General features: G+C 40.1%; 1 protein-coding gene and 1 long non-coding RNA gene across 2 annotated transcripts in view; both read left to right on the top strand.

Moving 5' to 3' along the window:
- Positions 1-641: 641 nt before the first annotated feature.
- LOC134461528 (uncharacterized) lies at positions 642-5,687 on the top strand. The gene is made up of 4 exons (XR_010037319.1): positions 642-842; positions 2,702-2,844; positions 3,522-3,619; positions 5,503-5,687. It is a non-coding gene; the product is annotated as an uncharacterized LOC134461528 (long non-coding RNA).
- Positions 5,688-11,185: 5,498 nt separating this feature from the next.
- The window catches only part of LOC134461906 (zinc-binding protein A33-like), an 8,178-nt gene continuing 5,393 nt past the window's right edge, over positions 11,186-13,970 (top strand). The window contains exon 1 of the mRNA XM_063214745.1: positions 11,186-11,258. Coding sequence (XP_063070815.1) covers positions 11,186-11,258 — 73 coding nt within the window. The remainder of the gene's footprint in view (positions 11,259-13,970) is intronic.

Here is a 13,970-nt window from a genome sequence, read left to right as displayed (position 1 = left end):
ACAAGCGCCGAGGCCAAGACATATTCGTTATTATAGATGGGAAGTGTAGAGCTGTCCTAAACCAGAACAAATTGACTAGCTCTATTCTTGTAGTTTTATGTTTTGACTAGAAGTAGCCAGCCACTCGATCTAGAATTCCATTAGAACTTGTTACACGGTATCATCTTTTCAGGAGCAGCCGAGTTAAGCGCAGCAGCAAAAAGTAGGGCCTAGGCTATCTGCCTTTGTAAATCAATGGTGCCAGCCCAGCCATAGTCTCTCTCTGATATTTAATTTAAACATCCATGCTGCTTCTTCTCATATCATATGTTGCACTGTCACAACATTTATTGAAGACACAAGAGGCGTAATATTTTTTATTTATTTTTTAAACCTCCTTTCGTGAAGGTAGGCACAGTGTGTACGGCCGTATGGCTCCAGGCGCACACAGAGTGCATCCACAATGAAAATGACTTGAAGATGTTGTAGTGGAAAGTGGAAACACCACATAGACCTTCATAGAACTTACGAAATGTTTCCCTAAAGAACTTTGTCCTCAGACATTCATTCTTGTTCTTTGAAAATACAATGTATGTTCTAAAATGTTGAGCTGCGCAAGCTCTGATGTTCTGTTCTGTCTGGTCCTCTTGCAGGAGCAGCAGACAGGTGCTGCAGATGGACTGCTGTGGGTCTGGGGATACTGTGTGCTCTGCTGCTGGGGCTCTCCATAGGACTGGCTGTCTGGCTACTGCCCGAGAGAGATCAGCTGCTGACCAATCAAAACAACCTGCTGACCAATCACAGCAACTTGCTCAAGGAGAGAGATCAACTGCTGCAATACAAGCGTTGCTATGATGGTTTGGGTAAGGCCTGTGTTATCCTTAAATTTCTTCAGAATTAACAAAAGTACTCTGCTCTACTATATTTTCATCTGTCTGTGCTACTACTGTATGAACACGCCTGTGATAGCAGGGATTTCTTCTTCTACAAGCAGGGCTGTAAAATTAACTTTTTTCTTTGACACAAGATAAAGGCTGATAAATGAGGACCATTCTAAATGAAGACCAGTCTTAACTCCATTTTGACTAAATATACAGTGAGTCCAATATGTATTTGATCCCTTGCTGATTTTGCCCGTTTGCCCACTAATAAAGACATGACCAGTCTATAAATTTATGATAATATGTATTCAAACATGGAGAGACAGAATATCAAAAAGAAATTCCAGAAAATAGCTTAAAATAATATATTTTAATTTATTTGTATTTAATTTAGGCTAATAAGTATTTGACCCCTCTAGCTAAAGAAGATAAAGTGCTTTGTGGCAAAGCCCTAGTTTTCTAGCACTGAGGTTAGATGCTTCTTTTAGTTAATGACAATGTTTGTGCATATAGTAGAAACTATTTTTGCCCATTTTTCTTTGCACATTATCTCTAAAACATTAATAGTTTGTGGCTGTAGCTTGGCAAATGGGAGGTTCAGTTCTCTCCATAGAATTACTATAGGGTTAATATTTGGAGACTGTCTAGGCCACTTCACGACTTTAATATGCTTCTTATTGAGCCACTCCTTCGTTGCTTTGACTGTATGTTGTGTATTATTGTCATGTTGGGAGATCCAAAAATGGCCCACCCTTCAGTGTAGTGGTGGAGGGAAGGGCGTTTGCACTCAGGATTGCACATTACATGTCTCCCTCCATCCATTCATTGACGATGTGAAGTTGTCCTGTGCCTTGGCCAGACAAACACCCTCAAACCATAATGATACCACTTTCATGCATGATGGTGAGGAGGGTGTTCTTGGGATCTTAGACAGCAGTACTCTTTCTCAAAACACATTGAATTGTGATAATGCCAAACAGCTTGATTTTGGTTTCATCTACAGCACCTCCTTATCATATCCAAAACCAGTCTGATGTCCGTTGGCAAACCTCAAGTGGGACTGCGCAGGTTCCTTCTGAAGTAGAGGTACCATGTGTGCACTACAGGATTTTAAACCTCCGTGGCATTAAGTGCTACCAGTAGTTTTCTCAGTGATTTTGGTCCCAGTAGCTTTGATATCATTGCCTAGTTCATCACGTACAGCTCTAGGGTGATTTCTTTCTGTTCTCATGATTATCAAATCCCTACAAAAGGTCAAATCTTGTATAGAACCCCAGACAGGCTGATGGATAGTCATGCTATATTCCTCACATTTTGGAAGAAATGCATCAACAGCTGGGTCATTAATACTCAGTCTCTTTCTTGTGGATTTGTAGCCCATTTAATCTTTGTTCAGGTCTAAAATCGTGTCCCTGATATCATTTGACCACTCTTTGGTCTTTCCCATGCTGGTGAGGTTGGAGTGTGACTGATTCACTCATACTATGGACTGATTCTGCTGATTCAATGTGTCTTTTATGCATGTGTGTATGTACAGGTGTCTTTAATTCAGATGACAAGTTGATCGGAAGTGCCCATCTGGTCTGTGGACCCGGAACTGTAATCAGTTGGCAGGGGATCAAATACTTATTTTGCTCGATGAAATGGAAATAAATTAATATATATTCTCTTCAGTTAATTTCTGGATTTTCTTTTTGATATTCTTTCTCTCCATATTAGAATACATATTATCATAACATTTATTGACTGATCATGTCTTTGCTAGTAGGCAAACCAACAAAATCAGCAAGGGATCAAATACATGTTGGACTCACTGTAGTTACTGCATTTTGGCTTTGTAGGGCAGAGTTGTCCTACTGGATGGGATGTCTTCGAGTGCAACTGTTACCACAACACACGTCATGTTATAAGTTGGTCTGCCAGCAGGAAGTACTGCCAGTCTCTTGGAGGAGACCTGGTGGTCATCAACAGCCCAGAGGAGCAGGTAAACCAGGAGCGTGCGTGCGCACAGACACACGCATACGTACACGCACACACACACACACACACACACACACACACACACACACACACACACACACACACACACACACACACACACACACACACACACACACACACACACACACACACACACTAACCGCAGAAATAAACCTACCGCGACAAGAGCGAGACGAGCGACTGAAGTAATTGACTTTGTATTGAGTCTGAGGTGTCAGTATCAATACTTCCTTTAATAGCACGTTGAATTTTGAATGCCACACAGCAACTGCCAGACCTACCGTTTTGTGAAGGCAGTCTTTAACATTCACTACAGTGTAACTGTTGCTCTACAGAAAAAAAAGTTTGGTAGTTCATGTCTATTTTCTAAAAAAAATGAATAAAAACAAAAAATGAAGGTCTAAAATATTGTGATACACATGTATCACACACACACACACACACACACACACACACACACACACACACACGCACGCACACGCAGACACAAAACTATGGATGGCATGCACACAAAGCAAAGCAGACATCATAATCAAATCAAATTTTATTTGTATAGCACATCTCATATTTAAATAGACTAAATGTGCTTATTAGATAAAAGAAACACAAAAAAACATTTCAGTTCTCACTCTTTTTTTGTTTCTGTGTGTCTTTGTGAAGTGGTTTATAACTGCAAAGAAATACGGTGGCTGGATTGGATTGACGAAGCGGGAGAGTGGAAGTTGGCGATGGATCGATAACACAACTATCTCCACATGGTATAGGAGCCTTGTTCTCACACACACACACACACACACACACACACACACACACACACACACACACACACACACACACACACACACACACACACACCCTTCCATTTACTTCCATTCATATTAACCCTGTCACTACCATTAGCCGCAAATCTGGGCATCCCGCAGGGCTCAATCTTGGGGCCTCTGCTCTTCAGTCTGTACATAAATGATCTGCCCACATGCTGCCAGGCATCCAACTGCCAAATGTATGCTGACGATACTGTAATTTATGCATCAGCCAAAACACCAAGCGCAGCAGCAGACATTTTGACTAAGGAGATGGAAGATGTATCCCGTTGGCTTAAGGACAACCATCTCACTCTGAACATCAAAAAGACAGTGTCTATGTGTTTTTAGGACACAATAGACGAAGTTGAGGAATTTAAATTTTTAGGAATAATCTTAGACTCTCAGCTTAAGTTTAATAAACACATTAAGAAACTTACCACAACACTTCGAACAAACTTGAACTGTTTTAGAATGATAAGGCATCACATACCTGTCAAGGCAGCCTTACTGTTCTTTCATGCCATGATACTGTCCCACCTATCTTACTGTATTACTGTATGGAGCCAAGCCTCCCAGACATCAATCAAACCTATTTTATCATTATATAAACAGGCATTAAAGATACTGGACCAGAAACCAATAACGTGGCACCACTGCCTCATAGTAAAGAAATATAACCTCTTAAGCTTTGAGAATTTTATGAAGTTCTCTTTTCTTAAACTCATTTTTAAATGTGCAAACACTATTGCTCCTGTTGTACTGTGTCCATTTGTAACAAAAATAAGATCAAGAAGAGCGGCCACCAGAGGAGCAGTGAATGGTAACTGCATTGCAGAGGTGCGCAAAACTTCTTTTGGTCAGTCTAGTTTCTCAGTTATTGGAACTCAAATGTGGAACAGTTTACCAACTGTAATAAAAATCCAAACAGAGTTTAAAACATTTAACAGACAACTGAAACACTGGCTGAAGGAAAACCAAAAATGTAATCATAACACACAATAGTTAACACACACACATGCACACACAGCATATATAGGTCACCCTCATCATCTTGTTTTTTTCTTAATGCACAAGGCTTTTATATTATAGGGAGCATGTTTCAAGTTGGCTTATTATTGTCTTGTATACTGTATTGTACAATTGTACTTTTAGATGATGTATATGTTTTATAAGAGTAGGTAGCCTGATCAGGGACTGAGGTTGCAAATTAGCTATCTAGCTATAAACCTTCCATGTATTCACATCTGCAAGTTGTGTCATGGCTCTGCCATGTCATGTTTGTAACAATGTGCACTGCATTGTCCCTGCCAAATAAACTACAAATAATAATAATAATAAAAAACCCTAGAATGCTAAACTGAGCCCAAACCAAAACGTAAAAAACCTAACTTGTCAGTGAGGAAATGTTTGGTAACACTTTACTTGACGCCAGTGTCATAAGCATGTCATTACAGTGTCATGACACAGTCATAGAAACGTCATAAACATTATGTCCATGTCATAAACATTTCGGTTATGGCAAAGTTTGCCACAGATTGTAACTAGACGTTTTCCGCAGTTTGTTACACTGGCTGCTCCTGGATCATATGACTATACACACATGGCTGTGGCATGATTAATGTGGCATGCTGGATATAGATAATACAGACTATGTATACAGTAAATACCATGCCCCAAAGCTATGTGGAGCCCATTTTTTACAAATCTTCACACACCCTTGCTGTTTCTGTTTTCGCTTGTCTTTATATTATTTGGTTCTCATTATTTGATAACACCATAATTAACTCTCTAATTTATCTCGATTTTTGCCTTCTCCTGTGTGTGCTGTACTGCAGGTACTGGAACCCTACCCGCCGTGACTCTGCTGCAACTGGGTGTGCGGCCATCCATCAGTCCACCACCACCAATAATACCTGGTGCTATTACAACTGTGCCAGCAGTGGGCATTGGTCCATCTGTGAGAAGTCAGCCTTCGCCACGGCTTGACATTAGCATTTGAAGAGCACGGATGCAAAGATACATTTTTGATGAGTTTACAAAAATAAGCTGTATTTCTGTAAATTAAGTAAACCTCAAAAATCAGTTAAACATGTCTTTGGGCTTGACCTGCTATGCTTGATTATAACATTTACTTGGCTTTTTGATTGGAATTTATTGATGAAAGTGCCATTTATTTTATTTATTTACAAAACTTAATGTTATACAGATTTTTGCAATGGCTTTTAGAGGGCTTTGTATCTGAAGTGTTCATTTTTGATCCCTGCCCCATGGCTAGTGATTTTAGCCACACACAGTGTTAAAGGAAGAAGAACTGTGATATTAATGCATAGCTCCATATATGAGAATAAATCAAACAATAGACACTGAGTTACTAAGACTTTTTTTCTTGAACTTAAAAACAATCGATGACAAAGTGGCAAGCAATAGGCTCTAAAATCATTTCATTTTTTTTTATTATTATTTTTTTATTATTATTTTTTTTTATTTTTATTATTTTTTTTATTTTTTTGCTTCAACAAAGAATGCACAATTTCGTTGTGCTTGTCACAATGACAAATAAAAGATATTGTATTGAATTGTATATTGTATAAATGGTACAGAATAACTGCCAAAATGGCAGGTGACACTGACATTATTACTAGCCACAGCCAAGTTTTACATGTTAGCCTGTTGATGTCAATGTCAAGCACTGGAGTTCAAAGTTTATGGAGTCCAGCTGAAGTTATTTTGATTTAAAAAAAGCATTCACAAAGTATTATGTAGCCTATAAATGCAAAAGGTACTGCAATGGCATCTCTCGCAACAGTTTTGTGTTCCCACTAAACAGAGAGAGAGAGAGAGAGAGAGGGAGAGAGAGAGAGAGAGAGTGTGAGAGAGTGTGAGAGAGACAGACAGATTGTTGTAGCAATAGCATGGGTTGATGTTAGAGATGTCCGATATTGGCTTTTTTTGCCGATATCCGATATGCCGATATTGTCCAACTCTCAATTTTCGATTCCGATATCGGCCGATACCGATGCCGATATATGTGGGTTATTTTTACTCATAACAAATTTTAGATAACATTACAAATCTGCTGTTGTGGAACAAAATATGCTTAATTTTATTGTAATGCCCCACTAGATGCATTCTCGAATGCAACAAAGCTTTCCAAATATTAACATCGTCTGTGCAAAATAGAAAAATAATTAATGAGAAAAGTGTACAGTAATTCAAGCATTATTATATCGGTTTTAATAGATCAAAAATCCGATACCGATATTGACCGATATTACATTTTATGCTATTATCGGGCCGATAATATCTGTGGTCCGATATTATCGGACATCTCTAGTTGATGTAGATGTTTTGAATAGGCCTACTTCCTCTCAGAATGTACAGAGCCTGTATACCCCATCAGACTGTAGAAACCACTAATTGCTCTACATTTGAAAACCACATGTCTCTTGCAGATCACAGTCACAGTGGGTTTACGTGCAGTGTTCAATCTCGCCCTCCAACCCGTGCCTGAAGTTCACANATACCAGTTTTCCACCTAAACCCGGCTGTGCTGTGCTGTGCTGTGTTGCGCTGTGTTGAGCTGAGCAGGGCTGTCAAATCAGAATGGCTTGCTTTTCCATTCGAAAATGTGCAGCCCCCAAGAAGGTGGCACCTAAGGCTGCACCTAAGGGACCATCTGACATTATGGAAAGCTAAAAAGTGTCTACACCAGCGAAAAACATTTGCAGAGCATTTTTTCAGTTTTCCTTGTTCTATTTTGCACTGTTTCCACATGCACTTCTGCAGATAAAGTGAGCCAATGATGAACACATGATATTGATGGTTGAAATGTACCCTCACTGGCATGGGTTACTGTTGAGGATATCCAGCTCAGCTGCTTTTCTTAAGCTTTGTTTTCCTGCGCACCCCCTTGTATATTTGAATGGTTCGCTTACAGCCTAACTGCCACAACCCACTGCACAACTTTGATTAATATTATATATAATTATTGGGATTTCATTTGTTTGACCAGCATTGTGGCCTTCGCACAATCACATGGCATATTTTTGCCTACGAGGGTATACCTGTAGATAGCGAGCCACACTGTAAAAAAAGTCAAATTTACAGTGAAAAATCGGCGGCTTTGGTTGCACAGTGACAATGTATTTGGCTTTATGGTCAAGAATGTTAACATCTACAACTGCTCTCACCCATCCTCCTCCATGACTATACTTGTTACTGTCCTGCCCCCTCATCTTCCTGACACCATCACTGAGGTACCCTGACTGTAGTACTGGTCCCCTCCCCATCCCCCACCGTCTCTGAAGTACCTTGCCTGTGGTACTGCTCCCCAAGCAGAGTACCATGTGACCAGAGTAATCAGGTGTTTGGCAAGTGTAGGCAATAATTGAATCATGGCATATCAGCCCATAGTACTCCGGTGAGGGGAGTCGCTGATTAACAGACTGATTGGAATGGGGCAACTTGTTGCTGGCAAGAAAGTTATAAGTTAGAATATTTTATACTTACTATCATCACCTTCTTGCATGGCGTAAAACTTAAAGGCCAACTTCCGATAAAACTCAGTTTTACTCACTCCTTTCGAAAATCGGACGGTCATCCCAAGTTAAACTCACTTGCAAGGCTCTCATAGCGGTGCGTCAACTCTCCTGGCTGTGTTTCCCGGTGTTTCCCAATTTACATAAATAATGCAGAGAAACGAGCGAATCACGAAAGCCTTTCTGTGTTTCGTCACGTCGAAAGAAGGCGTTGCCCACAAAGGTTTATATCGACCCATTTATCTAAAAACATGTCGAGTAATTTTTTTCTGCTTGTTTTCAAAACAAGCAACGTCTGGTGGCCCGAAACATAGCTTAGCTTAGCTATCAGCTGGTTGCTACTCTCAGGTACACACACAGCACAAAGCCTCATACATAAAGCCAACTCACTCTGGTTGCTCCGTGCCTGCAGCAAGCCTAGGGGTCGCTGTCGAAAGAGCACAGCCCTGAATGGAGCCTGCACGCCTCCGCTGGCGCCCCATAGTGCAGTACCACCCGGGGAAGTGGCGACTCTGTTTGCCATTACATTCTCTCCAAGGACTGGAGGACTGAGCCAATCAGAGACGCGTTTCTTCGAGAGCAGGAGGAGTGAGCCAATCAGAGACGCATTTCCACGAGAAACACGGAACACTCTCTCGTTTCTCCACAAGCCACCTTGCCAGCTTGCAAAAACGTCTTGAAACAAAGCAACCAGCGCGTTTTTTAAAACAGGACCAACGCGTAACACATTCAATAACATTGGGGAACACGGCAGTATTAATGAAATAACGTTGAGAGGCGATCTTTAAGTAAAAAAAAAAAAACTGAAAATATAACAAAGAGAAAATAAAGAATAGTCTACAAAATTCAGGTGCAATGTGCTATTCTTGTGCTTTCCTTGACAATGATGATTAACAATGTTGGGGAACATAGTCAAGTCAAGTCAAGTCAACTTTATTTATATAGTGCATTTCATACACATGTGCAACTCAATGTGCTTTACAAATACAAAGAGCCTTTAAAGGTATTTAAAAGCCAAAGAAGATTTCAAACATTAAGATTGTTTTACATGTCACTCTCAGGCAGAAACTCTTATTATTTTATTATCTCCACAATTTTATTCATTTATGAATCACTATTTTCTAAATAAACATTTCAGCATCAAAGTTGGTTAGCCTATTAAATAGGCTAACTTATCAAATATATGTCCATGGAGACTCACCAGTAGAGCTGATTTATATTTTAATAACAGATATAATAATACAAAAGAAGTGGAAATAGGAATGTGGACAAAACGACAAGACTATACTTTGTCGGAGAAAGCAACTCCCAACTCCCAATCATTTTACACTTTCTGCCTACATCTGTAGTTTGTTATGGTACCTTTTTTAAAGTCCCGGCGTGAAGACATGGGGGTGAGGTCACGCCTCTTGACCAATCAGTGGGCTGGTCGTCAACATACTGTTCAGCTCGCTTCAGCCAGCCAGCTGGCTTTAGAGCTGAGTTGAGCGCAAGTCGAAATGCAAAATGTTGGCGGCTGAGTTGAGCTGTACCAGGAAAATATGTGCAGTGGAAATGACCCATATGTTCCCCACATTAAATGTTTCAGAGTTGTCAAATTGTGCCCTTCCCAAAACCATCCCTAAGCCGAACCTGTCAGTAATGCAATATTTCTGAGTTGTAAATTTGTGCCCTGACCAAAACGATCCCTACACCTAACCTGTCAGAGGTGCAACAACAACCTGCGCTTTTCCTTGCGGCAGCAGTCTACTTGGAAGCAGCGGGGAACATAGAACCCTTTTTTGAGAAAAGGGTCTTATGTTCCACGGTTGAGGGGAGCATAGGACCTGGGGAACATAGGACCCAGGATGACCCCAGTGTGTACAGGTATGAAGCTACAGACAACTTGGGACTGTTTTTGATAAGGGAGTGCTTTCATCACAGTTCAGGGGCTAAATATATGAAAATGTCTGACTGCATCTTTATTATAAAATAACACTTTTAATGTACGTACAAAAATGGTCACCTTGTTTTACATGTAAAAAAAAACCTTTTTTGGCTGTGTTATATTAGCCTACATAGTTCGTGCATTAGTTGAACTGGCAATGAAGGTATCTGTGTAATCATGGCCCCTTCTTCTGTTTTATGTAACCTGAAGGGCACTGTGTGGACTGATAACTCACACTACAAGCCCTTTCTCATATATCTTGCAGACTGCTGCCACATGCTTATGCTCACCATCAGACTGAAAACATTGGGCTTGTAGTGTGATATATAGCCCCTGAACTGTGATGAAATCACTCCCTTATCAAACAGTCATCAAACAGTCCCAAGTTGTCTGTAGGGATGGTTTTGGGAAGGGCACAATTTGACAACTCTGAAACATTCAATGTGGGGAACATAGAACCCTCTTTTTGGAAAAGGGTCCTAAGTTTCCCCGTCCCATACAAAGACAGGGGAACATAGGACCCGGGGAACGTAGACACGGAGTGCGATAAAATATGCAACCTTGCCTCCTCCGCTTGTGCTTGTCTCCTCGTACCAGGAAGTAATATGCCATGATGACATCAACAGCATTATATTTCAATATCTTGCAAAAGCTCAATTGTAAAGCCTTCTTCTCATTTGCAATTGGGATGGTGAATGAAAAACAGTCCCTCAAAAGTTGGTGTGGCTAGGCTGACAGCTGGGAAACTGGAGGTGGGGCGAGGAGACAAGCACAAGTGGAGGAAGCAAGGTCGCTCGCATATTGTAATGCACTCACGCTCCCTTTCCCACTCACCCTACTGTACCTTCCTCTGTGGTCTACAGGTGCCAGAGAGTGGTGGAACAATTACCCACAAGGCCCCAGGGCAAGACGTTGTTGCTCAGCCCCTCCAGTCCTAGTTTTCTGAATTCACAAATGAACATAGGACTTGGCGGGAAATAAAGCCCCAGGTATTTTTGTTACAGGAAAGTGACCTGTGTGGTAGATAACCAGTCCAGTCCTGTATGAACGGGAATGCGAGTGATAGGGCTGTTTATGAGTCTGTGGGGCTATAACTTGGAAAAGGAAAGAAAAGTCTCTGCAGAAGGTGAGTGTGTGCGTGTTCACTTAAGAGGTAGTCAGCTGATTATCTCGGGCAATAACACTAAGCTTATTTGTCTATCACGAGTCAGAGTGAGTGTTAGCCAGGCTGTGCCTTCAGCGTTGCTACACAGTAAGGTCAAGAGCAATGCAAGTACTTTCTGGGTTCCCTCAAATTCGGGAACTCCTCCCACTTTGTTGGGAAGCAAACATCCATTAGCAAACCAAGGGAGGCCATTTGGGAAATGCCATTTGGGAAATGTGAATTGTTATGCTCTTGGTCAGACCAAGTCTCGAAGAGATTTGAAAGTCGATGATAATCAGGCTAAGTGAGTGTGCCAACTTAGCATAACAGACTGAACAGTTGAAACAGTGGTTTCCCAAATGTTTGCTGAAGATCTGTTATCATCACTGTATGCATTTAGGTATTTACAGTAGCATTCAATAACTCTTTATTGGTCAATTACACAACCAATGCATTTAAAGCCAGGCAGTCATTGCAATTCAATGTGCATCAGTCAGCAACAACAGTAAGGCTGTATTCTCAACTATCTTTTGTTTGTTTTGCTTTTAGCTGTTACCTTGTAGTTTACACATTTACATTTAATGTGAGATTTTACAACCATATTGTAAATCTTGTATAGGTTGTTACTGCTCAGTGTTGGTTTGGATGTTTGCAATGGTTTCACTGTGACCCAGTGAAAGAGCATACAGGTCTACGCAGTTATAAACACATAACCTTTGTGAATTAACTGTTAAATGTTTATGAGCAGAACTGACCAATGGCACTCTTTGTAAAGCAGGACCGATCCCTCTATGCAATCTAGAATGAACTATGGACCAAACTGATAACGTCGCCAAGTCATCCAGATTTAACTCAAGTACATTTTTTGCCTAACTTTTTATGCTACGGGGAGATTGTGAAAACTTTTCCCCTTTATCCATTTGTTTTTTAATAGTTTGTATCTGTCTTCAGATCAACATTGTTTATTCAGAGCATCCTGTTTGGAAGACATCAAAATGGCTTCAGCCATACCGTTTTCTAAAGAGGAATTAACCTGCTGTGTGTGCCGTGATATCTACAAGGATCCTGTTATTCTAACTTGTGGCCATGATGTGTGTAGAGACTGTCTGCCAAAGTTCTGGCAGGAAAATAATTCTAAAGAATGCCCTGTTTGTAGAAACCACTGCGAAAAGGATACATTTCCACAAAACCTGCACTTGAAGAAATTCTGTGAGATCTTTTTAGGGGAGAGACGTTCGAGGGATTCCATTCGGTCTCAGGCTGTGCTCTGCAGTGAGCACAACGAGAAGCTGAAACTCTTCTGTCATGATGACGAACGGCCTATATGTATTGTTTGTCGAGATTCAAAAAAACATGAAGGTCACAAGTTCAGTCCAATAGAGGAAGCAGTAGACGATTGTAAGGTAAGACATCCTGATTGGACACATTTTCTGCATTACTGTTGTTAGATATCTTGAGAATTTTTCCATCACATTTCATCATAAGGGTGGATGAGGAATAATGAGATTCTAACTTTCCATGTGATATTAAATTGTATGGTTCAACTTGAGATAAGACCAACTTAATACACTATCAACAGTTTTGATATGACTTAAGATTTTGACTTAAAGTTTTCATACAAATGTGAAAAATGTCGTGATTATCCAGAAAACTGCAAATATCTCAGGAGTAATTGTCATTGTAAGATGTTCGGTTCTGATTTTTAGATACACAGGTTCTGTATCTGAGATCATTAACACGAGTCACTGTTTCGTGTCGTGTCTTGTGTGACATAATTTGTGTAAAATGTAATCATATATAAATCTCACTGAATGAATTTTCAAACGTTAGTGCTGCCATGTGAACAGCCTCTGTAAAAATGGGCCATCTGTTTTAAGCTGTTCAATTAACTGACAGGTTTTAAAGGTACACTGTGCAGGAAATGGTCAAAAAAGGTACTGCAACTATGCTGCTCATTGAAACTGGACTGCCTATTGCCAAATTTGACCTTTTCATGAAAGTTTATTAAGTAATAAACTAATATTTTCTAGTTTGGCCCAAGTACAGTCATTTTTGTAGCTTAAATGGCTATTTCTGGAAATTCAAAATGGCGGACCATGGAGACGATCCCCCTTTTCATGTATGAAAAGTGCAACTTTTCCAGTCATAATGGATACTTAAACTTTGATGGTGGTGGTGGTAAATATTCATGAAGAAGGTAAAATTAGTGAATGGGCAGCATGAATTCTGGAAATAAACAACTAAAAATATCACACAGTGTCTCTTTAAGTCACAGTATATGACAAATTAGTAGGCTAACATCATTCACAAGATACAGTATCTGCATTTTTCACATCACACCATACAACAACTGTTGGCTCATCACTGTCCCATGTACTGTTGAACTATTTTTTAAAACAGGCACACAAGCCTGATTTCTTGTAGTATACTCATCCATTACATTCATTCATTAATAATTAGATATTCCAAACAATTTTGTTGATTTTCATAGAAGGGTTGAAATTGTCCAGATAGTCCAGTTGATTTGATATTCTGTAAAAATGCTCAATATTGATATTGATAATATATTTCCTTTTGTCTGCAATGCTTGGACACACACACACACACACACACACACACACACACACACACACACACACACACACACACACACACACACACACACACACACACACACACACACACACACACACA

Source organism: Engraulis encrasicolus, chromosome 13 (assembly GCF_034702125.1).
Source record: "Engraulis encrasicolus isolate BLACKSEA-1 chromosome 13, IST_EnEncr_1.0, whole genome shotgun sequence".
Classification (NCBI taxonomy): domain Eukaryota; kingdom Metazoa; phylum Chordata; class Actinopteri; order Clupeiformes; family Engraulidae; genus Engraulis; species Engraulis encrasicolus.
This window is presented reverse-complemented; position numbering and strand designations above follow the sequence as displayed.